The sequence below is a fragment of the Telmatherina bonti genome (assembly GCF_933228915.1).
Source record: "Telmatherina bonti genome assembly, chromosome: 21".
NCBI classification, from domain to species: domain Eukaryota; kingdom Metazoa; phylum Chordata; class Actinopteri; order Atheriniformes; family Telmatherinidae; genus Telmatherina; species Telmatherina bonti.
In genome coordinates, this window is record NC_136630.1 from 11,723,069 (window position 1) to 11,749,494 (window position 26,426).

The 26,426-nt window shown below is 37.7% G+C and overlaps 1 protein-coding gene across 1 annotated transcript; it reads right to left on the reverse strand.

The window, feature by feature from the left end:
* Positions 1-876: 876 nt before the first annotated feature.
* On the reverse strand, positions 877-23,836 carry entpd1 (ectonucleoside triphosphate diphosphohydrolase 1). The gene is made up of 10 exons (XM_079260701.1): positions 23,709-23,836; positions 11,576-11,703; positions 9,891-10,008; positions 7,463-7,613; positions 5,715-5,874; positions 5,398-5,601; positions 4,997-5,254; positions 3,685-3,798; positions 3,433-3,570; positions 877-1,384 (listed from the first exon to the last, which is right to left on the reverse strand). The coding sequence occupies exons 1-10, from the start codon at positions 23,722-23,724 to the stop codon at positions 1,178-1,180; spliced, it is 1,494 nt and encodes a 497-aa protein (XP_079116827.1). The 5' UTR covers positions 23,725-23,836; the 3' UTR covers positions 877-1,177.
* Between the last annotated feature and the right edge of the window lie 2,590 nt (positions 23,837-26,426).

The following is a 26,426-nucleotide window of genomic DNA, read 5'->3' on the forward strand; positions in this document are numbered from 1 at the left end:
CAGTCTGCTCCAGAGGTTTTAACACTTCTTTGCACACTAATATATTCCGTGATGGTGTTTGCATTGTAAATTTGCCTTCTTGCAAGCAGTAAAATGTTATCGCACCAGAAGAATCAGGCATACCATCTGTTGGCCAAGTGTACAACATGTACAAGGACTCCAAGAAGAAGATAAAATGATGGTGAATAAATAATAGTTATACTTCCTGGTTTCTTTCAGGTGATCAACAACCTTTAGTTTCTAATGTCAAATAAAAATCAGAGGACCTTGCTGCAATAGATACTGGTTGCCACTAGAGGGAAGCACATTCTTGAAACAGGAAGAGTTACATGAAGTTGTTACTGGGATTTTATCTTTCATGATGCTGCTGGAATTTTTCATCAAGCTATAATCATACTAAGACAAAATGCCATTATTACAGTAAAAGGCAGGGAAGTAGTTTTGCAGTCTCATGTTTTGTCCAAAATGTCTTAGTTTCCTGCTACTCTGAACTGACCGTACACTTAATGATGGATGTTTATTTTTGCAAATTGTATTTTCAAAATATAAAACTGCTTTTTCATTGGTTTAAATCACAAGAATCAAAAGGATGGATCAGAGGATTGTTTTGTTTGGGTTTTAATTTTTTTGGTTTAAGGGCTTTAGTGAAACTAGAACTTTGGAAACAGGGGTGTATAAAATCCATTTAACTTTTTGGATAACATATAAATAAATAACTACAATATAAATTATGTGTAAGTGAATATGTTTGCATGGTTTTATCATTCTTAAGAAACCAAGCCAGTTAGTTTATATAAACGTTGTTTTATTTATACAGTTACATATTCACATCATGATTCAAGAGACATGCAAACAAGTGTGGATTCACGCACACACTCAGGCATGCATTCAAATTCACACATTCATACTCAAATGCACACATACGCAAACATTCAGTTGCAGAAAATGTCCTTCAACCAGGGAATATCTCACTCCTCAGTGGGGGAAAGGAATTGTCCTTCTGAAAAGTCCTTGAAACTGTATAAGGTCCAGGACTGCGTCTGACTGCTTGAGCTGACCTTTGATCTTCACGCAAATTGGTGAAGTGACATACACCAACACACTCACATTTACTCACAAACCTTGGCAGGCACTCCATTGCACATGTCTCATGCATACACAGTGTTCAGGTGTGTGTTTATACGATCTGCGGCTGGTTGGAACAAGTGGGCCAGATAGGACGCAGGCTGATGATGAAAAGAATTAAGATTAATATTCCAATGATAGTGACAACAGAGACGTAGCCAGCATGTGGTAGAAGTGGTGAATCTGGAGCCTCAGCTGGGATCATGTTGGTCAAATTCAGCATGTAGCCTAAAGTCCAGCCGGCATCACTGTCTTTTATCTATGAACAAAACAGAGAAGCAAAGCAACAACTTGGTGTCATTTTTATATTTAGAAGTTAAACACATATTTGCAATACCTGTTTTTCATGCTGTTATTTTGTCTCATATCATTCATTCACCTCACATAACCACCCAATCATAGCTGTTGTACAGCACTGCCATTACAAGCTGATGCTTCTCTGCTAGCTTGTAGCTATCATAAGACATGCTCTCTTCAAACCTTAGCCTTTGTTTTATTTGCATTGTCAGTTTTATTACACCAAAGTTGTCTGTCTACAAGGTAAGAGCTGCTCTTGGTCTTATGTTTCTTAAAGATTTCTCATTACGACTGGCAATTTTTTGCTGTTGTTATTGTTGACTTTACTCTGCATCCTTGTTGCTGATACCGCCAATGGCTAACTAAGATTGCCGCCATAGTTTGAAAAATCCATATTGCAGATCCAACTTTGTTGTATCTGGAAAACAACACTGATGTAATTAGTCTCAACTGCAATATCTTGTGGAAAAAAGAAAGAAAAACACAGCCATTAAGTAATCCTGCACATCTGGGTTGAATTGGGGCTGGTTGTATTTCTTCCCCCCCTGTACACTTTTGGTGATATGATTTGTATCTTGCTTAAACTCTTGTCTCAACCACAAATTTAAATTCTTGTTGTCTTGCACCCATTATTTCCTTGTGATACTGTCTTCATGTAAATAATCTTTCCACATGTGGCATACACAGCATTACAAGTTTCATGGTATTCCAACTAGCTGAACAGATGGCTGTCAGCTGGTTCAGATGAGAACTTTGCAAGTACTAAAGCATTTTTTTGTGCTTTGTTTATTAAGATAAAATAAGCTGAATATCTGTTTCTAAGTATTGTAGCAGATTCATTGATTCCCCTTTGTCTTGACCTTTTACAATAATCTAGGACTTAAATTTGTCATGGCGCATTTTACACCTTAATGAAATAGAAAGAATCTTTAAAAGACATATGTCTGTAGTGGGGATGTGCACTGCTAATCGATTAGTTGGAACAGCTAACGTTGTTGACTGCTGCTTTTAAGAGTTGACTAATGTTGGGGGCAGGGGGAGAGTTTGTTTATAATAGCTTTTCTAACAGTGTTTGCAGCTAAAGCAACAGACCAGAGCAGCATGGCAGTATTCCACTGAAGTGGTCGACAAAGCCAAATGCACATTATGTGGGGAGATTTTCCTTTTCACAGTTTCACCAGTAATACAAGGACTCACCTACTAAACGTTCACAAAAATGTGCTTCAGGAGATTAAAAAAAAAAAAAAAAAAAAAAGACAGAAAGACAGCAAAAATGGCAAAAAATGCACTTAAATCTAAGGTGGTGTTTAGCTCATGTGGTAGGGCACCCTCCCCATAAACAGAGGAGACAGATCCTTAATGCAGCCCGTCCAGGTTTGAATCTCAGATTGGAGACCTTTACTCCAAAACAACCTCTCTTTCTGTTCTCCTTTCCTGTCTATCAACTGTACAATAAAGGCCATTAAAGCCCAAAACACTTGAGGAAAAAAAATCTTAAATGGGTGGAGGGCTCATAGAAATGACTATGACATCAAGACTAACTGGCTGATCAGTTTTAAATAGTCAATGTCAGAAAGCACTCCGAGCGTACATCTTTAATCTGTTGTATATAATAATATAGATATTATGTTGGGGCTCATAGAATGTCTTGTCTAGAAAGCCGTGCCATGGACCCTAAGGCAAATTGCAAATTGCAAACAAATTGAAGAAGAGTCAGTTACTAGAAAATAATCTATCAATTCCATGCACCTATTTGTCCACAAGGAGCATTTGCTAGTTCCTTGACATGAATGTTTGGCCTTGTAGGAAATGTTTGAAATTGTCTTGTTCAGAGAAGTTGTTTTCGACTTAACCAGTAGTTGATGGATGATTTTGTTAATTTCACTCATCAATGTCAATAAGTTTAGGTTTTTAATTCTTTTTGGACATGCTTGCACACATAGCAGTTTAAAGGTGGGTCCATGTCTCTGGAGTTCAGAAACAGGAAAAGCTAGACTCTGATGTACTGACCTTTTTTATGAAGTTTATTTTGGAGTAGCTCTCTGAGGTGAAATTGTATCCATTTATCAGCAGGGTGAGAATGTATGTGCCGGAGAAGCAGTATTCAGCCAGATACTTCTCTTTTACATCAGGATGCTGCTTCTTTATCTGTTAGAGCAGTTCAAATGCAGTTATATCATCATGACAGACATGGGTACAACATGGAAATGGATGACTGTTAGAGAACCTTTCCCTGCATGTATGATTAATGCATAAGTATACCTGATCCCAAGGGGTGGCACAGTAGTGGAATAACTTTTCCTTCACCTTATCTAGAGGGATTGATGCATCTGTCAGATTGAGAAAGTCCATTACAAAGTAGTATGCAGAAAAAGCCTATAAAAGGAAAAGGAAGAGATGAGTCAAAAGGGAATGCACAGATACCTTAAGCAGGATATAAATATAACATTTTTATATGATACAACGGCAGATCTCATTGAGTTTTATGGTACTAGGCTGGGTTTGGAATTAATTATAAAACCAGTCAAAGCTCAGATGTACAACCAAGAATCTTGGAAAATAGTCTGAGATGGTCTTTCTTCTTTGCAGCAATCTTTGCTTTGTATGTGGTAATGCTTCAAGAATAAATGAACTACTAAGTGTCTGAAATTTAGCTCTTTTTTTTTTTTTTATTGTCATTATCATTATTATCTTAACATGCACTAAGATTATTCTACAAATTTTGATTGTAGGAGAAGGAAAATAACATTTCCTTTGGTTAACTTTAGCACTGGATCTGAGTACAAAGTGAAGTACTTGTTTTGGTTTTCTGTTAAACCCCATTGCATCTCAAAGAGATATATTGCTCTTTTCACCTGGTCAGATTTATTTGAAAGCAGTGGGGTTTTTTTTCCTCTTATCAAATTCCCTTTTTGGCATTCAAAAGATATGATCGACTTGTGAAATGTGATGTTTCGTCATTACTCCAAATGCCAAGCACTTCTGTGATGATTAGCTTTAAATCACTTCAGCAGTAAGTTGGTTATGCTGATTGTTGAGAACACTCAATTTAAAGTTCTTAAAGATTGAACAATCAATTACTTTAATGAACCAATAAATCAGCTAGTTGGTTCTTCCTGAAAATAATCCCTTAATTGGAAATAGGATCCAGTTAACAATGAGCTTTTCCTGTGAAATAATTAACAGTTGATGAAGTACATGCTTTCAGACTTCCTGCAGAAGGAGTTGTTCATGCTATCGTATGGATGTGCTGTGTAATACTTTTCCTGGAAGATTAAACATTCATAATTTGAACTTGATGTGTTTTTTTATGTTCACACATTTAGGTTTAGAAAGAAAAGTAAATAAAAATAAATGACTTCTGTATTGGTTTGAATGTTGTTTCATGTTCGATCAGGAACCCTTTGTTGAACATGTAGCACTTTCTCATCAGTCTACCTTCAAGCCAGAAGTGCAGTCTTCGTTTATAATTAGATGTTGTTAAACTTTGGGATCCGTACCTTATCAAATACTCTTCGTGTGATGTGAGCTGCTTTTTCAAAAATAATATATTAAAATCAATAACATAAATTACCCCAAATGTTCCTTGTATAGGTGGCTGGAAAATCCCATTGAAAGAGCATTGGCTGTATTGGCAGGAAGTAAAGTCAAATACGTTTTTGACAACTTCCTGGCATTGTTGGAAGTTTCCTTCCCCCAAGTGAGTGAATGCTGCAGGAGCTCCCTGAGGTTTCCTGTTTGACACACAGGGGCTGTCATAGAGGACTGAATAGTTCTTTGTCTCAGAGTAGCCAGGGTGGAAACAGGGATCAGATATTGTTGTTGGACCTAACTAGGAGAGAGAGTGGGGTATAGAGGTGAAACGGAGACAAAGACAGGAAGTTTATTGAATTTAATGTTTTGCTTTCAGTACGTTGCAGGACATCGTGGATCTGATAATAAAGATATGAATAGTCAGAGACATCAGAAGTTTACCTGTGTCTGGTGTGCCAATGCCATTCGTAGCACTTGATCTTTCCCATAACAAAGGAAGCTGTGAGTATACAGGTTGTAGTCATTGCCATAAAGCCGGAAGGTCGCAGAGTTGCTCGGTGATTCTGAGCCATTATAATAATCAGATACAAAGCTAATTTGAGTTGAAGCCCCACCAAGGTCAAGAGCTCCCATGGTTTCTAAACCCTATAGAAAAAAGAAGAGAAAAAAACACTGGACCACCTCCATCTGAGGCAAAAGAAAAAGCATTTCAAAATGGAAAAGCATATAACCTCATCCCTACATCTCTGCTTACAGACCTGTTGAAGACGCTCACTTAAGTAGTTGACTGTGATCCAGCCAAATGCACCCTCTTCTTGCCCACTTAGTAGTCTTGCTCCCTGATAGAAAAATGGGAACTTTTGCAGGGTTTCCTCCACAGCCTGAAATACCTTGTCCGATGCCGAGCTGTTCTCCAAACTGCATGCACACATACAGTAGCACCAATTTATTAGAGTGAGCCACAACCATAATTCAAGTCAATACAGCAGCCCATAAATAATAAATATGTTGTACACTGTATCATTTAAACTGGATTTGACAGTAACATATTTCTGCCCTTGCAGTGAAGTTAGCATGGACATAAATCACAGAATTTATGAATGGGAAATGCTGCAAATAGCTGCACTTTGTTCTGCCAGTTAGAAACATGACTGCGGAATTCAGGCTTGGAATGCCAGTAATGTCATGATACTGCTAACATGAAAAGACATGTTTAACCAGCTACAACAGCAAAAGCAGGTATTATTTTTGCTTTCTGAGTGCGATGCATGGTTATATTTCTCTGAGGACCTTAAACTAGCTGCACCAACCAATGTAGCTTTTTGTCTCATGGACACAACTGAGGTCTCCACAGAGAAATGTTTCTGTTTTAATGTAAAGACTGTGCAGGTGCGGGACAAACCAAGTGTCAATGACTGATAAGTTTAAGTTTTTTCACTAAAATACTTTGTTTCATTCTTGTTTAATCTTGAACATGATGTTTCAGAACAAAGAAATTGTTTCCCAGTGGAAAAACAGATGTTATCAACTGGAATCATTATGGTGATCATGACTGGATGTGTAGAAATCTTCAAAGGTTGTTGTTCAACCTCTGAAGAACCTCAAATCTCAATGTTAAAACCGACAAGTGCTGAATGTAACTGGAAGATTGAAGGCACTTTTAGGAAAAGAAACTTGATATCTGCTTTTTAGATCTAAATGATTGTTTCACAGCTTGTGCACAAATGGAAACTGATCATGTCTCTGGTTGAGAAGTCATTTTACTGAAGAGGGAACTAGCTCCAAGGGAGAACTTTGCTTATAAGTATGTGTGTTCATGGAAAAAAATGTACTACCACGGGCATGCAGGATGTGGAATACTTTAAGTAAAAGACAGAAAGTAGAATACCTGTCACTGTGCAAAACCCCCCAGAATTCAGAGATATCTTTGCCTGGAAACCTTCAGATATGCCTCATGCATGGTGATACTGGATACTCTCTAACTATGACAGTTTCAGAGTTTATGTCAGGAGCATATCAACTCCCAGTATGAGCACGTTTTAATACTGATAGAATCTGTAGTTTGTGTTTTTCCCAAATATTGGATACTAGCTCATGGCCCATATTCTGAGAGTATCTCTACACTAGAGATATCTGGACAGGATATTTCCAGATTCCAGATCCAGACATGACCGCAGGTCATATTCGGAGCTCTTATGTGTCAAAAGTCAGACACACCTGGTATCCAGACACAAGATATGTCCTCATGCAGTATCTTATGTCCATATATCAGCAGATATGAAACATGTCTGAATATGCTCCGGAAATAGTCCAGATTCTTCCGATATTTAGGGAAATATCCCCTACAGATATGTCAAGATTCTGGCCCTTTTAACACAGTGTGTTGTACCCATTATTAGTGTTGCAGCTGGTTTGCTCTCATCTCTGTTTGCATTTATTTATCTATGTATTCATCTCATAAGAATTCATGTTTCTTTATTGAAATGTTTGACTGTATGCAACATACTTCAGTAATCTCATTCCTGCAGTAGCTCCCAGATAGAGAGGGGTCTCATGGTGTCTTTTTCTGGGCACCTCCATCTCAGCCTCCTGCAAGCAGGCTTTCAGTGATTCTCCTGCCAGCAGTGGTGTATTTGCATAGCTTGAGATGCCTTTACCTGCAAGACGAATAAATTATGAGAAGAAGTTGAAGAGAGTTAAGTTAGAGAGTTGGTAGAGTTTTAATAACGTTGGAGTTTTTAGGATGAAAAAGTAACAAATAAATTACAAGCTTTGTTCACAAATGAGAATAAATAAGGAATATTATATGTTAATGTAATAAATACTATAATCATTATTATTATTATTATTATTATTATTATTATTATTATTATTATTATTATTATTATTATTATTATTATTACTACTACTACTATTAAGATTATTATTATTACAATTATTATTATTATTTTTTTTAAATTTATTTATTTTTATTCATTTTAATCATGATAATCTTAATGATTTTTATATATTAAAAAAAAAAAAAAATTTGATAGTTTATATTGGACCAAGGCAACAATGCCTTGTTTAAAAAAAAAAAAAAAAAAAAAAAATATATATATATATATATATATATATTTTTTTTTTTTTTTTTCTTCTTCTTCTTGGTTATTCATTTTATTTTTTAAACTTCACTAACTTTGTGTATAAAAGTTAATCATCATATTAGCCTTTCAGTAATTATAACCACATATCCTATACCTTGTAGAAATGTGAACTTCATTGCTTTTAGATCTGTCATGACTTAATAATGACAAATTACATGGCAACCATAAGCGTTAGTAAATATTTAGAGGGGGCTTCCTTTAATTGCACAATCCATCAAGTCTGAAGTTGAATGTTAATGAGTTTTTGATAGATTTGGACTGCAGTTGCCCTGCAGCTCTTTAATCAATTGAGAAGTGTGACAATACATTTGAGAGAATTATGCATAACCTGGGACCTGAGGAAATTGTAGCAATAAAAAGTAATTAGCATCAGACTAAAGTTGAGTTGTGTAATATGAAGTACTTCCTGATGAATGAAGTGCAGATGCTGGAAGAAAAACAAGCCGTGCTTGTGGAGGTTAAACATCATCCAAAGAGATTTTCCAGTCTAAAGCCCAAAAGACTTTGTATTAATGGCTAATCCAAGAAGCATGAGTATAAACACTAATGATCCAATATTAAGTCAACTGTAATCAGCTGTTCAGCCACAACATTAAAGCTGTCTGCCTTGTTTTGTGGCATGTCAAGGCATGGGAATCATACCTCTGAAGGTTTCTGGTAAATTATTATTATCTGCAGATCCTTAAAGTCCTTTAGGGTGTGAGGTGGATCCTACATTGAACTTGTTTTTCTTGTTCACCCTAAAGGTGTCCAATCACATGAAGATTTGGGAAACTTAAATTACAAGCCAAAACCTTGAACTTTAACATTTTGTCAGCATAAATCTAACATTAACATCTACATGCAGTCATCAGGGAAAACTGTGTTCACGAAGGCTGTGAGTGGTCGACCACAATGTTTGATGTTAAAGTAACATCCACATGAATCCCAGCAACCAAGGTAATCTCAGAAAGTTGCCTGGAGCGTAAGACTGCCTTCACCAGCTAATTTTTCCTTTTTAGTTTCCTTCGCCATCCTTTCCTCATGTATACATGATACCATCCATATATCAGTCATAAATGGGCTGTCCACAACATCTAAATGTATCATTAAACCCAAAGCTGTCCTCTCCTCTGGCAAGGATCACTGAAAGAAGTTGCCCATTTTTCATCTTTCCTACATAGCTGTATGCTTGTGTCAGCATGAGCAGTTTGCAGTTGCATGAATTTAGATTTTCAGGAAATCTTACAACTTTTGACTTTACAATAAACAATAAACAAACAAATAAATACTTTCTTCTGGATCCAACAAGAGAAACTAGCTTCCACAACATCAGCTCATCAGGAAGCCTTAGGGTCCACGGCACTTATTCGCCTTTCGTATTCTTTGACCACCATTTTTGACAAAAAAAAAAAAAAAGAAGAAAAAAGAAAAAAAACAAACAAACCGCAAACTGGGAAAGCTTTATAAGTCCAGAATCTATGAGATGCTACAAATAATTCAGGAGTCATGAAACCTTTGCTTTTTTTTTTTTTTTAAACTAGCTTGGATCCTTAGTCATGCCCACTTCTCTCCTTAAAACTCCTTACAATGAATTGATCATTATTTAGCTACCTAATTCTGCTCCTCATCAGCCTCTGATATTAATGTAATTTCTGTTCAGTATATTTGCTAAGCTCAATGATGCAAATGAGATAAAACACGAGTATTCACACATCATGCACAGACTTGCATTGATGTTCATCAGATTTTGAAAATGTGACACAATGCAGTGCCTTGTTAAAACAACTACTTCACTGTAGACTTTACCTTGTACTTTACAGGAGTATTTCTGTTCAACTCTTCCAGTGTTGTTATCCTTTTCTGCTGGCCACTTGTAAATATAAAGAGCTGTGTGGGAAGAGCCAGCATCCAACACAATCCCATACTGGAGAGGAAATAAAAGGAAGAATTCTCTTGAATCTCTGTACCATTAGCTCTGGATATCCCATCCAGACATGAGAAATGTTATATACCCTTTTGTCTGACTAACAGACAAACATGCTTAACCAATAAATAGTATGTTTTTGTGTCAAACCAAGCACACCTTTAATTAAAATGACAAAACATTTAGTTTTTTTGCCTGTATTTGTAACCACATTTCTAAAACCAGTGGTACAGCTTTATAAATTGAAGTCCCTCTAGTGCTGGGCAGTATGCTGTTTATACTAAAAGCTAGGTTGTAATTGACTAGTATCTGTGATGTCTATTTATGACATCTATGATGTCTTCTATAGTTTGACTTCTTACTTGTTTTGTTCTAACTCTCACATGTAAGTTGCCTGTAAATTAGAAAAGAATTCTTGAGGATATGATTTTTTCTTATACTCAATTTTAGATAACCTAAACGATGTTTGGCACAAGAGGAAACTGTTTATTGAGGGGAGCTTTTTCACTTCTACACCGCTCTGCAGCCACATACCAACACCTGTGGTTTTAGAGATGTTGATGGTGAAAATAGTAAAACATCCAAAAGTGATGCTAAAGTTAAATATGGTGATACAAGACTAAAACCCACCCAATCCCCCACCCCCTTCCCAAAAAAAGGAGCCCTGTCTGCTGTCAAATTATCTGAGATGTTCTTTTCTTCCTACATATTCTCCTGATGACTATGTTTTTACAGAAGTCATCTGATGTTTTTTTTTTCTTTTTTTTTTCAGAAATAAAGAATAACTTAAGTTATCAAGATAAGACTCATAACCATAAGTTCAGCATTCTCCTGCCATGATGCTGGACCTGATGACGAGGTAAAAAATATTTTTTGAAAAATGGACATTGACCAAATATTTATTTTCTGAAAATGTTGTTAAGCTAAGGTTGTCAGCAGAGGAGGCAATATTTGCAGTTTAATGCACCAACTCATCTGCTAATATGTTTTGGAGTACCAAAACATATTAAATTTTAGATTGGCAACCCTCCACACCCTCAGGTAAACTAGAGAGCCCTCAGATCAGATGTGTTTAGAGAAAGGACCCCAAGGGATAAAAAGCAAGTGCTAAATCAACATGAGTGATGTCATCACTATCCAAATAGCCAAAGACACAGTACCATTAAGTATTCCGGATAGATGCCTTCATGGCTATGATCAAGAAACTGGATCCCAGATATAGTTCAGTACATTTTAAAATCTTATACAATGTACAATCATCACAGCAATGGAATAGTGTATTAGCCAGCTTCTCACAGTAAGTCGAAAAGGTGGTTAACACCTAGTCATGAATGGGGAAAAAAACCCCAAACACTTAGATACCGTGAAGCTGGTATTTTTTTTTAATAATATTGTGATATATTATATATATAATCATTGGTCATACTGCACAGGATTGTAAGAAACTGTGTTTTGCTTGTGGAGTGAGGTTTGGAGTGTCTCTGGTGTTTCATAGTATAGTTGGTTCCGACACAGGTAATAAAATCATCAAAAGGTATTAAAATAATATTATTTTCCTCTACCATACCTTGTACTTTTGGTGGACAGGTCTGTTCTGCAAAACTGCAACTGTCACCAAGGCAACAATCGCTATGACACCAATCACAGTGATGATGATGGTCACCGGCGTGTGCCAGGGGTTCTTCTCTTTCATCTCTGAGAGCGGGGGCGGAAAGACAGACAAACAGGAAGGAGAGGCCACAGGGTTGTCGAGATAGACAGGGGAAAATGGGGGACACATTGGAAATGGAGAGAGGGGAGTGTGTTAGTCAGGCTTGCTTCCAGATGTTAGTGATATCCCAACATCTGTGAGTCTGTTGGAGGTTATGTTGTGTTTTTAAAACTTTTGTTTTGTAACCATGGGCTCCAGATGGATTTATGGGTACATGTGTCTGAACTCCTACCAGGTTCTTCATTAATTCAAAGAGATTTCGTCATTTCATTCACAGAACATTTGAGAGGATAATTCGCTGAAGTGTTTAGCTATTATTGAAAGATCAACAAGATTTCCTCTTTGAGACAGGATGGAAGAATTTATTTTGGAAATGACAAACTGTTTATACAAAATAAATTGTAGGTATTAGTCAAAAAAGTAATGTTTTCACCATGGAGATGTGGACTTATTAAAACAATAACTGTAGACGTGTAAGTGTCACCAATTTGTGACTAATGTTTCCAACATCCTGTTTGTGATTCAGTTTTAATCTTGAATTATTTTTGGTTGCCATGTCTGTTACTACTCTGTCTGGTGTCCATTCCTTTCAAAGTATCCACAGAATTTGCATTGTTTGCTTACGCGTTTCACAACACACACACACACGTACACACAGATGCTATTTCAGAAAATATATATATTCATATATTCAGGTTTTAGAGAGAACAGGTTGCTTGTATTCACACAGTTATTGTGAATGTGGAGATTCATGTACAAGATAATGCACTGAAAATTTAATAAATGCTCGTATACACTCATGCACAAAATACACGCACACACGCATGCACACGCACACACACACACACACACACACACACACACACACACACACACACACACAGTTGTTTTGATTATTATAAAAGGTAAGTAAACTAGCAGACATTGTCTGGGTACACATGACAGATTCCACATTGCAGAAATTGTCTGTGCAGTGCAGAACATATCTAATGAGAGTCACTTTTTAGCTTCAACAGGACCTGCTGCATGCATCCAACACCTGACCTTTGTCCACGTTGGGAAACTAAAAGCACATAAAAGTACAAGTCAGTAGCGAACAGACAGAAAGAGAGCACTTACCTCTGTTGTTTATGTCAGTGAACTTACCACTGACAGGGGAGGGAGGGAGGGAGGTGGATCAGGAAAGAGAGGGAGGGAGAAAGACAGGGAGAGAGAGAAGGGAGGTGGAGGACAGAGCAAACTATCTGTAGGACACGGAAAGGAGGGAAAGGACAGAAAAATGCCTGAGTGATAAGATTAGCTTTTCCATCGAAACCACACAAGAGTAAGAATAGGCCTGTGTGTGTGTGTAGTGAGGGGGTGTGAGTCTGCTGCTCTGAAGTTTGGCATTTCCTCCCCAAGCTGGGGCAATAAAAGTAGTCTCTATGGAGACACAACTAAAGCATGTTTGCGTGTGTCAGTGTGCTCTCTTGTGCATGTGAATCCCATAAAAGGGACTCTCTCTGTGAACTAATGAGTTGCTCGCTCCAGCTCTTCTCTCTCTCCTCATTCTGCAGGGTATTTATGTGGGAGGGGAAGCAGGGACTCCCTTGTTTGGCTGTTTTTTATTACTTCAGGCTGTGATGTCATCACAGTGACGAATCGGGATCCCCTGCTCGTACTGCTCTGGGTCTTGATATTTGTTAGAAGAGTACACATTGCTGAAGACTTTTCAGCGACTGTATTTGTGCAGACCCAAAACATGACTTGCCTGCAAATGTGTTGATCCATTCACAGAGGGGGCCTGGTATTTATTTCCCTCTCTTGGCACAGATTTTCAAATACATATTTATACTTACAAATCAAAATGACCATCAACTTAGCATTGCTAACTTTCCTCTCTGGAAACAAAAAGGGTCTTCTTTAATTTTTTTTTAACAGCATTTCCTTGGATTGACTGCTTTACGGTGGAAACCCTGAAAACTAATCTCAATTGTCCATTGTAATACTTTGTTCATATGCCTTGTTAAAGGTGCAACATGTACCAAAATTAAAGTTAATGACAGAAAACTTTAATATATTTGTCAAGTTATTGAGGGCCTGAACTCGACCAGGCTTGGCACAGAGGACGCAGGAATCAACTCGGTTCACTCCTTTTATTTAACTTTCATTTCTTTTGTGAAAGAGCAGGTTGATAACCTCGAAGAGAAAGAGTACCAGATGTTAGATCACCATGTCAATCATGTTTAGTGTAGTTAAAATAAAACAAATAAAATAAAGTGTAAATCACACAATAAAGCAAAACATACCAATAGCATCTCTGTGCCCTCTGACTCAGATCACACTCAGGCAGACAGACACTGCACCCAAGGCAGACAAAAGACTCACAGGTGCACACTCACAGGTAGTAATCAGTGCTTCCTGAACACCAAGTGAACACCCGTGCTCCCTACTGCCCCCTGACACACTCCATCCGCCAGTTAACTATTCACCATATACCAGAACTGAGAATGTGAACCAAACAAAATTTGTGCTTAACCAAACAATATTGTAAAAACAATAAAATAAAACATTTTCTTGTAGTATTTCATAACGTCACCCGTAGGTTTCTGAATAATTTTACTTCTGTCCAGCTTACATAGCAAAGGGGTACATTTTAAAATTGAGGGGGTATTTTACTGTCATAAATTCAGCTCACTCCCTTCCTTTTTAGTGGTTTGCCATTGTGAAACATAGTGAGATTTTCCAACATGTAGGTATGATATGTCATTGCAGCCTGAGTCAAACTAATTTGTCTGGGGTGTTTAAGCAGGACATTGGAAGCCTGTCATGGTTCAGAGACACAACATATCATTTGGTGTGAGCAAAACAACTGATACGAGACTGTAGTGTCCTGAATGTTGTCATAAGTAAGTGAGTCAAAGAGGATGTTGTCGTAACACTGATGCAGCGTATGCAACACTTATGGAATGTATTGTTTCATAACATTATGAAAAGTTTGATTCCCAACAGTGTGTGTACATGTATACAGTCTCTGCCGTGTCATCAGCATAGTGGGTGAAAAATCAAATCGTATAGAAGGTAGGAAGTGTTTAAATATCAATTTGTCATATGAGGGCTTGGGATATTTATGAAACAGCCAGTGGGGTTATGTTATTAGACAGTACATATTACACTGCTTTTCCACCTATAACCTTAATGTATAAAATAGACCAAGCACTAGTTTCCAAGAAGGTGGGGGCAGGGTTTCTTTGATCTTTTGAATGATGTACTTATTCATTGTACAACTCAGAGATTAAAATAAAATTAGCTTAAATAAGTGATTCATTTCTACTGGCTGCCTTTGGCAGGTATTTATCGAAGTATTGGTAACAGTGTTATTAGGTTGAACATTGCTCAATGAATAGTACTTTGGATGATCAAACTGTCACATTGCAGCACGGTGTTGTAATTTCTGCCTTTTGTATTGTCTTTTGATGAGGTTAAGCTCAAAAACAAAGACCGAACCACCAAGATGAATCTGCTGTGTGTTAAGTCTGTTGACTGTAGCATTTGGTAACATTTAATGCATTTTTAAGACAGTAAAGGTGTAAAACTGGCTAGGTGGCTTGAGGCAGTTCAAGAAAGAGTTTTTTTTAAACCTGTTTTAGGTGAAATGCACGAACAATAACATTATAAAAAAAAAAAAAAAAGCGGGAAAAAAAAATTTTAGAAACTGTGTTATCTAAGTTTAACATATTTGTTTGAGCCAATTGAGGCTCATTCAATGCCAAATTTAATGGAGGCACAGCCTTTGACACTGATTTAATCACTGTCTGAGCTGGATCATAAAAGGCCAGCATCTTGTGAGGTTTTAGAATCCAATCAAAGCATTCTTAGAAGGTATGCAACTGCAGTGTAACAATATTGAAACCACGTGTTTGCCAAATGTGTTGACTTGTTTTACAACATCTTCATACCTCTGTCATTACTACAAAATCCCTCACAGACAATCTGTGACATCTGGGATGTGTCTGCTGGTAAAGTAAACAGCCAGCTTGGACATTAATAAGGACTGGCTCCAGTTACAAAACCACTTCTTAATTACAATCCATATCAAAGGCTGTTTGTAATGTGGTTAGAGGAAAGCTGTAAATGTGGTGTGGACCAATCTAAACCGTTCATCCTTACAGATCAGGTCAAGTCTGAGTGTTTAGCGGTGGCTTGGAACATTTAGTTTCAAATCAAAATCTGCATTTAATTTGTTTTTAGATTATTGTGAGGAATGACTCATATTTTGTGCAAGCACGTTTTTGGCAACTGACTAAACAGACACCGAGACAGTCACAAACACACTTGTTGAGACAAAACAGGGCGGACTCAAGCAGCAGATGTGGTGCATGAGATCACCGGAGCCTTCCAGAGCAAGTCTGCAAGGTTATACGTACAGTACGAGGAATTTATAATTCTTTCGCCAACAATCAGAGCTATATGCCTGACACATAGCAGACAGGGTTAACTTGCTACTTTAAGACCAGATACTATCTTTCATACAACCACGTGTGGAGGGGCTAACAACCAAACGTCATAACACAGCCACACTCACACATTTGCTCACACTTATATACAAACGTCCTCAGTGTTTTAATTTCCAATCTCTTTTCTTAAACACAAATGAAGTGTTCAAGTGGGGCCAGAATGATGAAAACTGTTCAGGTTAAAGATCACAGTGGGGGAAACAAAACAGAGAAACTGGAGTGGAAACTATAGCATTTGTTATTGCTAAGTCATTTTAAGGAGACTTGAGTAAATATTTTAACCACAGAGTACTGTATATGTGTTTGACCTGGAGTATGGAGTTAAAAAGAAAAACTGTAGGGGTAGGATCAATATTTAACATCAACTTCTGTTGATGCTAAATAATCTGGGGATTAGTGTTGTGTAGATAAGAGGAATTTAGTTAATTTACTTACAAAAACAATATTCATCAAGTTTGACACAAATGGTGTTCAAAACACAAACCCATGTGGATTTCATAAAACTTACTCTTGCTACATACCAGCCTTTATCCTTGAATGTTCTCTTCATATATAAAGTATAAGTCTTGATTTCAATTACCTAAACCAAAAAAAAGACATAAAACCAGACAAAATGACCAAATTTAACAAACACGAGGGCTTCAGCTCTGACTTCTTTTTGGTTTTGAGTCTGCAGATAGTGAGCAGGTTGTTAGTGAGTCAGGGAATGACACAGCTGGGGTCTGACTTTGTGGCTTTTCTAATGATGGGAAGATGAGACAACAATGTGCCTGTAAGGCAGGAACTAAATATGTTGTGCTGTCCTGGTTCTCAGACTGAACAGCTCATCCTTTTCTGTGGACACCTCCATCTTTCTTGAAGATCAAATGACAAGACATGTACTATGCATTGGACTCCTGTCTTTAGCTTGTTACATACTCCACGAGAAGCGAGAACTTTTTTCTTGTTCTCGAGGCCCCGAAAAGAAAATGACGTCATTTTGTTCTTGCAGATGCGTTTAAAAAAAAGTTCTTGCAGGGCTCTGAGAAGTATCATGTGATTGGTCGGACATTTGAGGTGGGCGTGGTTAACGCAGAAAAAAAAACCATGAAGCGGAGTTGCTGCTCCTGCGTTTTTGCTGTTGCAGGTAAAACGAATTGTTTTGATAAAACAGCTGATCGAGGTGGTGAGAAAGTACATTTTTACATGTGGCATTAAAACACTCGGACCCAGCCGCGTACACAACCTGCCCTGCCTCGGACGAAGTTGCTCGTTAAATATGAAACTAGAAAAGCACTCGGAGAGTGGAAACCTCCACCAAGCACAATGTTAAAGAATCCTTTTAAAAAAATCCTGGATCCAAACGGTGATCCGGATCACCACCAAAATTTAATCAGTTCTTCATTTTAACATTTCCTACAACTCTTTCAATTTAAAAAAAAAAAAACCGTCCGTGACCTTTTGAGGTATCTTGAGCACAAAGAAGTCGGGAAAAACATAACCTCCTTGGCAGAGGGAACAACCTGGTTCATTGCACATAAAAGCAGACATCGCCCCCCCCGCAGTGAGCCCTCCCCACTGCAGACGTGCTTCTCGTTGATTATGTATGGACCTGATGAAAAGAATGGGGTTTATTTTGTTCTTGCAGCCTCGAGAGCAAGAATTCAGTTCTTGCTTCTCATGGAGTATGTAACAAGCTTTACCCTGACGATATTAGAAGCGTTACACCAAGTGTTGTCAAGGTTAATACATATCTGCCTGATCACAATTATGTAAAATAATTCCACTTTTATGGTGTAATGTAACACACGTAGCTCAAGAGAAGCAGCCTGTAAACATGTTTACAAACTTGCATTTAAAGAAATGTTAAAAAGGTTTAATAAGAAATGTGAATATAAAGAAAAAACTGGATAAACAGCTAGCTTGTACAATTAAGCAATTGATAGCATTCCCAAATACCTAAAAAACTGAACTCAAGTAGATTTTCTCACTGAGTTGCTCCCAAATGACAGCTAGTTCATCATCCATCTCGCATCCTCTCAACTTTCTCCAACTAGTAAGTCCTAATGTTGACTTGTCGTATTTCTCACTATATTCCTTTCTTTCTTGCTCATTGCAAGAATGTCTTCTTGCATTTCTTTGATGATTAACCCCCCCCCCCCCCACCCAGTTTAATCCAGTTGATATCCAGTTGCTAGCATGTGACACTGTACAAATATTTGTCCTGGGAAAAAAATTTAAATCTTCTCAGTCTGGTTTCTGAGCAACAGCGGCTCCAGGAATGTAAAAACAAACCAAGTCAAAGTACTAATTTTTCATTTTAGAAACATAATGCTACTTTAAAAGGCTAATACTCATCTTAAGATGACTGTTTGATATGTTGAGGAGTTTATGCTCCGATGACATGGACAATTAGATATTTAAATTCAATTTTTCGTATGACAGTCATCTATTGAAATGTCATAATTGTGACAACCCTAGCTACACTACTGCACATCTGGTCCTCATCATTAGTAAAAGCGTTGGGGAACCTTTCTTCTGACAGCTTAATAGATACTTCCTGCATCCAACTCTGCAGCTGGATAAATGTTCTACTTCCTGGATATCTTTTTGGTTTCCTTGCAACTGCCACTGAACTTGGATGTTATTTACAAGTTTGTACCCTTCCCCTCGGATGGTACTGCCTGGCCCCTCAGTATTTGCAGTGTAGGCCATGGCACATCCGACGTGAAAACCGCATAAGGAAGCACACAACATGTGACTCTGACATGTTGAGCAGCATTGGAAAGTAAACTTACTGTGTAGCTGTGATTAAGTTAGAATGTAATGTACTTTCATTTCACTTTATATATAATTCTACTTCACATATTTACCCAAGTACTTTTTAAGATAATATTTTACTCCAATGCTGGCCAGCTGTAGATAATTTTAAAAGGACAATTTATAGAATGGATAATTAATCTATAAAAATACAAAACTGTGAAAGATGTTAACAACCTGTCTAAGTTTTGACATCTTACACAAATCTGTGCAGTGTGGAGGTCACGGCTAAGACATCTGTGTCTGTTCTATTTCTGTTTGTCTTTAGGAAACGACTTCTTCTTCGAGGGCTCTCAAAAGCTGTACAGTGACAACAGACGTCTAGCCTTAGCCTAGACATGGTTTCAACATCTTTTCAGCTACTTTCCAGACCTTTTTTTTTTTTTTAAAGAATGTGGTAATCTAAATTGGTTTTGTTCAATACTTGTGTTTGAACATTTAAATTTTTTTATTATGCTTGTAATTCATTGTCTAAAACCAGACCAACATGGTTTTGCTTTAGTGTGGTACATTATGGTCTTTTTCCCACAAAATGCGCCGTTTTACCAGCAACATCTGAAAACGTTAATACTAGGTGGGAAAATTTACAAATGAGGAAAGGGTGAATGAACCCTGCTTCTTGTTGAAAAAGTTTTTGTCAAAATGATCCTCCATTTTCAAATTTATTGAATTTTAATTTCACCAACACAAAAGCAGGACAGAACCACATAAAGCTTTTTCAGATCAAGTTGTCCTGAAATTATTCTTTGCAGCGAAATCATTAAACAGCCATCAAATGCAGTTCTGGTAATTTTGCATTTTCATTTTAATGGGACACAGATTAGCCACTTCAAGGCTTTTAAATTCCAGAAATTTAGAATAAACTTTTAAACAATCTGATTATAAGGTCAGAGCAGAAAATATGAAGAGATGATTTGCTTTTATATGCCAACATAACATTAAACAGATGCGTGTCAGATATAGAGTATGTATTAGTTTCTCCTGCAGTGACAACAGAGGGTTCTGCAAAACTACTTCTATGTCTTAACAAATAGGAATGCAGCTATTTTTCCAAAGTTGCACCATTACAGCTGATGCATGTACAGCTAATTTACAGGAATAAGGCAGAAATTGGCTCAGCTGACCTTCTTCAAACTTCCTCCCTGACCTTCCTCCCGATCTTCAAGGACTTTTATATGATTAATGCTGTCTCATTTGTAATCTAACTGATCAAGGATGATGGTGCAGAAGCAGCTGTTGTTTAATCTTTTGTCTTTGCTTCAACTAGACGACTTAACTAGGCTTTTTTAATTTTGCTCCTGAAACCTTCATTTTATCTGTGACCACCCTGAATATTGGAACTTCAAGCGCCCCTTCAACATTTTACTTCTATCCTCCGATATTGCAGACGTTCAGTTCACTGGAAGGAAATCTGGGCACCTCTCTCAACTTCGTTTGTCTTGTGATCAAGGCCTCTAGTTCGTTGCTTTTCAAAACCTATAAAGTGAGATGGATTGTATCTCACATGGCAGATGGTAGTGTTGACATCCACATAAACCTAATGAACATGTCCCTGTACAGACAACTGGATGTAAATGTGATTATCGGTATGAAAAAACGGTTAGATGAAAGAATAGCTTGTTACCCAACGTTTTACAGCAGGGGTGCCCAAATCCAGTCCTCGAGGTCTACTTTCCTGAAACTTTTAGATGCAATCCTTCTCCAGCACACTTGAATCAGATGAATGAATGTTTACCAGGCTTTTGCGGTGCTTAATGATATGCGGATAGAGAAATCCCGCCATTTGATTCAGATGTGTTGAAGAAGAGATGTATCTAAAAGTTAAAGGATGGGACATCTTGAGGACACCCTTGCTTTACAGGGGAGTCTACTTAATATTGATCAAAATAATTATGGTTATCATTTTGGTTACAATCTTGAAGCCTATTTTGAAGTTTTCAATATTCTTATATCATATTGTGACTTTCTAAGAAGTTTCTTTCAAAGATGATTTGGAAATGCCAACTTGTGAAGCTGTATTTTGCTATTTTATCAATCCCAAATCAGTTTGGGATTATACCTTCTCTTTATGAAGTGACACTGATCCCAAAATTGATCCTCTTTTGAATCTAAAGCATTAAATACTTGATTTAACACAAAAAACAAACCAAAAACTGTAGTATACGTCTTTGCTTGTAAAGACTTAGACAAGTCCTCTAAAGGAAGCTGCTAAAACCATAAAGCAATAAGTAGCATTGTTAATGGCTTGGTATCAACTTTATCACTCTTCTCAGTTCCCTTTCCTGCCCTGGAATGACTGGATAGAAGAGCCAGAGTTCAAAATGTTGTGTTCCGTAAACACTGGTTTGTGTTTGTTCCTTTTACAACAAAATGCTGAGCAGAACTGTCAGAAACTACCTCTGATGGGGACAGGTTAAGATGTGCTCCAAGAGAATGTCAACAATCCTGTCTGTGGTGTCTTTCAGATGAATATGTTGAAGCGAAGGAAACCAGGCATCAAAAAAACAATTTCCTGAAGAAAAATACCTCCAGTATGACGTCATTTTATCTGACAAGGTCCACCTGTGTTTGCTATAACTTTTCATCTATTTACAGAACCAGACAGGAGTTGCTGTCAGATTTAAACACCCAATATAAATAATCAGAAATCATACATGAAATTAGCTCTGGTATGTATTAAATAAACTGAGTTGCTAAATGAATAGCCAGGATTAATTGGATTTGGCGTGAATTCTCTTTTAGTTAACATCACATAACACCCTTGTGCACAGAAAACACTGATACTGAAAATGATAGTACAACTGAAACAGTAAGCAACTAATTGCGAAGGGGATTTTTCAACAACTGTCCTCTCACTTTGAGTTAACACACTTGTAAAAATCTGAGCCAATTATGTTATTTCATTCAGACTGTTTTGTCACACATCAACTGTTTGCTCTCATAGTAAAGCCAACATGGGTCTAAATGCAATGATTTTTGTGCTCATTGATTTATTTTCAAGAAGTAATGAAGTCGTTTAAAACTGCCTTAAAATACTTTGTCTTCATTAAATTGTGTGATTATTTAGACTTTGTGAAGAAATCAGGTTTCTCCACATGCTTATCAAAACTAGTAGAAAACCACAAAAACTGCTCAGCCCATGTTTCTCATATTCTGTCTGAAGGTCCAACCTAATGCAGAAAAATTGGTAATTGTGGAAAACAAATGTTTGAATGACTTAGTATCATTTTTGTACCTAATATGATGGCAAATTATATTGATTTCCTTCTTGAAACAAGGACACACTCAGAAAATTTCTTCTTATCCTTTACAGCTTTGAGACGTTATCAGGACCAAAGTCTCACACATTATGTTCAGGTTTGCTCAACCAGACAAGACCTCAGCAACTAGACTTGCTAAGGCTATTGTGAAATGTCAAAAAGGAAACCTCTGGCCGCATCATGTGATGAAAAATGAGAGGAAGCATCCCTTTGCCACAGGGAAGTGGTCTGTCCTGCAAGGTCAGATCAGACAGGCTGACACTGGGTGTATCCTGACCACAAAGAAAATGCCGCAGTTTTTTTTTTTTTTTTTTTTTTGTGGTTTCATCTATGTAACCATCTATGTAAATCTATTCGTGACTATCAATGTACAAAATTAATAGCATATATATATATATATATATATATATATATATATATATATATATATATATATATATATATATATATATATATATATATATATATATATATATATACATACAGAGAGAGAGAGAGGAAGAGAGAGAGAGAGAGAGAGATACATATATACATACAGTTTTTATAATAAGGCGTTATGGGAAACTTCTACGTGTTTTGTGAATTTGAGTTCACAAAACATTTTATATTCCAGATCCATTGGCAGGTTAGACATTTCTGTTACTTATTGGTTCAGAATAAACTTTTTTATTTTTTTAAGATGAGGGACCTCAAAGACAAACACTACCACGCATAGAAAATGAAAATATATATTTTGTACACATTATTTTGTTTCAATACCAAACATGATGGTATTGAGAGGACTTTTGTTGCGGTCAAAAGACTGAAAAGTACTTGTCAATTACTAAGGCTATTTTCATAAAGACTATCTTGAATTTAAAAATGTGTTTAACTAAACTGAAGAGATCCGCAAACATTGCATTTGTTTTCAACTTGTCAGCAAAACCTCCATCAGGTTTATGACAACGCCAGCCTTTAATTACCAAAACACCAGTCTAGTAATTGCTCTGTGGAACCACCTCAACAGACGCAGAGCAATGTACCAAGATAAAAATGACAATTAAACTTTAACCGACCTAGATTAGATTAAGTAGATGCCACTATAAACTGCCACTGTATTGGTCCTAAGATACAATAACACGGACCTGCAACATCAAACTGTCACATATGTTAACAAAATTGATAAGTAAAGACACATACACACACATTCAGACACCTGCTCATTTCATTTGCATGCACCCTTAAAAGCTGTGGAAAAGTCTCACCTGTCCCTACACTGCTACACAGCTGCTGTATGCACTAAAGCACCCTCAGTTAGAAGATAACACACTCAGCTGACACTTTACTGTCCAGTCAGCTGGTACATCCTACTACTGGATACACTGGTTGATATGGATTTCCTGCTGTTGTGAGTGCATGCATGCGTGCGTGTACCAGTCATGGCAGTACACCTACCTCTTTGTGCAGACATGGGTTCCTTCTCAGCAGAAACACAATGCTCTTTCTATTCTTTGCCCCTCTCTGTCTCCCCTCTCTCTCTCACACACACACACACACTCTCTCACTCTTGCTTTCCAGCCCTCTCTCGTCCTCTCTCTCTGTGGTAGCACAGCTCCCTACTCGGTCTGACGTTGCTCAGCACCTCCTTTCAAATACACTCGCTTTATTAGGAGAAGCAGAGCTATTCCCCTCCCTCCTCCTCAGCCCCCCCCCCCCCCCCCCATTACTTCCAGGCGCCTTTCTGTTTACCCCTTTCTCTTATTCTCCCTTCTGAACACCTTTGTAATTCTCTTTGCTGTCAATTTTTAACACAAGTTCTCTTTCACTTTCTCACTTCTCCACCTGCCTTTAGTGTGGCTCTCTGTCCTAACTCTTGCTCTCCAACACTGGTTCATTTCCTTTTTTCGTAGCGTTTTCCTTCTGCCTCTCTTTCTTTGTCATTGTTTCGGTCTTGTTAAAGTGGGTCAAACATGAAAGCAGTGTTAGATCTGGATGGAAGCTAGAATTGAACCTGGAGGGATATTGGAGAATAAGCTGTGCAGAAACTCATTCTCATGCTTAAATCCGTTGCATCAAGCACACCCATTCTTAAAGATGCTATCTGAACTCTATGAATTAAAAAAAAAAAAAAAAAAAAAGGCTATCTCATTAGTTGTTCTAAAGCTTACAACTATTACTCTTATAACTCTGAGAGTTGTTGCATAACGTCAACATTCAGCAGGATAATGGAACATCTGGGGTATGAGCACGGACAATGCTACCTGTGTCCTGTGTATTTGCACATTTTTAACAAGGCTGGGAAAATAAAACAATCCCTTGGTTGTTTTCAAGTCGGGGCCACTGGGAGGCCAGTTGAAATTCACATATCAGGCTACACTTGAATTACAGTGGCAAGCTACTATTAATCTGTACTGTTGCTTCTATAAAGACAAATCTCTTCCCACCAGCAGAAAACAACTTGATACATGGGTGTGATCGGTATGCGTGCCTTACACGAATAGTGGACGTGGAATTGGAGCTTTTTCTTTTTGTACTTCTATTTGTTGGTTGAACTTTTCAAAGCTCTAAATATCCCATTCAACACTTTTAAATCATTGTCTAAGATATTGAAAAGCTGTGGCACTGCGTGCAAACCACTAAAACTCATGGCCCAGGCAAGAAGAAGAATCAAAGTAACAGTTTCCACCAAGGGGAATGACTTGCAATGGGACACTGTGGTGTGGTTTGACTCAGTAAACCAAGATCTCTGTGTTTCCACAGCTAATTGTACCATCACCCATTAAGCAGCATATCAGCAGGATGGATTCCTCTACATCTTCGTACAGTGGAGCCACCGTAGCTAATGTTAGTGACATGAGCTCTCATAATCATTCATAGAGATAGTGTTATGTTTTGCAGTTTTTCTTCTGCAGTTACAGCAGAAATTTAGGCAAAAGAATCAGAAATCTGGACATGCATCATCATAAATTGACCAAACACAAGGGAGCTCTACTGCGTAACTGTGCTGCAAGTAGGGGTACATGTTGGCTCTGGCAGAGGTGCACCTTAAGCCTGTGACACTGTACAGTTGTACAGTAACTAACCTTACGCAGATGTCGTGTGATTAGAAATCTTGATCCATGATGTGTCAGCTATGGCTTGATGTCACAGCGGCTGTGACTTTTCTGGAATAATTACAAAGAAGAACACAAAACAAGGGATAAGAATGGCAGGCAAACAACTGAAACTGAATAATTTATGGAAACATGGTGCAGTTCCGATTTTGATCTGAGTGCTGAGTCACAAAAAAGGGATTCCTTTGACAAATGAGTGGATTGCTGTGTGTGTGATAGTGTTTCCCTTGTACAACACACTTGAATCCAATTTTCTGCTCTTGTTAATGAGCCACTGATTTGGATCAGGTGTGTTGCAGGCAAACACTAAAACCTGCAGGAGGGTAGCTCATGAGGACTGGAGTTGGTAACCCCTGCATTAACTGAACTAGGAGGCATATTAAAGAAATGGGGTATTCCAAGGTGTTTCCAGGCTGGCCTATAGACATAGTAACTTTAGTTTGCATTGTGGATCTGGGGCCCTCCCCCCAGAGAGAGTGTGCCTTAAACACCTCACTAGGATGCCAACCAGGAGGGATCTTAACAGATGCCCGAACCACATTACCATGCAGGGGAGCAGTGGTTGTACTCTGAGCCCATCTTAGAGGACTGAGCTTCTCAATCTATCACCAAGGGAAAGCCCACACATCCAGTGAAGGAAACTCATTTCATAAGCTTGCAACTGCATGTATTTGGTCTTTTCTGTAACGACCCATACCTCATGAGGTTTAGGGTTAGAACAGTAAATCAAGGACTTCAACTTTTGGCTGAGTTCTTTCTCTACCATGATTGACTGATGCTAAGCCTGCATCACTGCAGACCGATCTGCCTGTGGATCCATTTATCTATCACAACCTGATGAAGTAAATAGAGCTACATCATCTGCAAAAAGCATGCAGAGACCCAATCCTGACTCCACCTAACCATATTTCATGCCTTTGGTTGCTGTATAAGTTGAGAACAGACTCTGTATCCAACCTTCACTGAAAACGGATTTGACTTATCGTCAGCAATCCCGACCAAGCTCTGACACCATTCATACAGGGACAGAATAAACTTTGTCAGGGGGTTTGGAACCCCA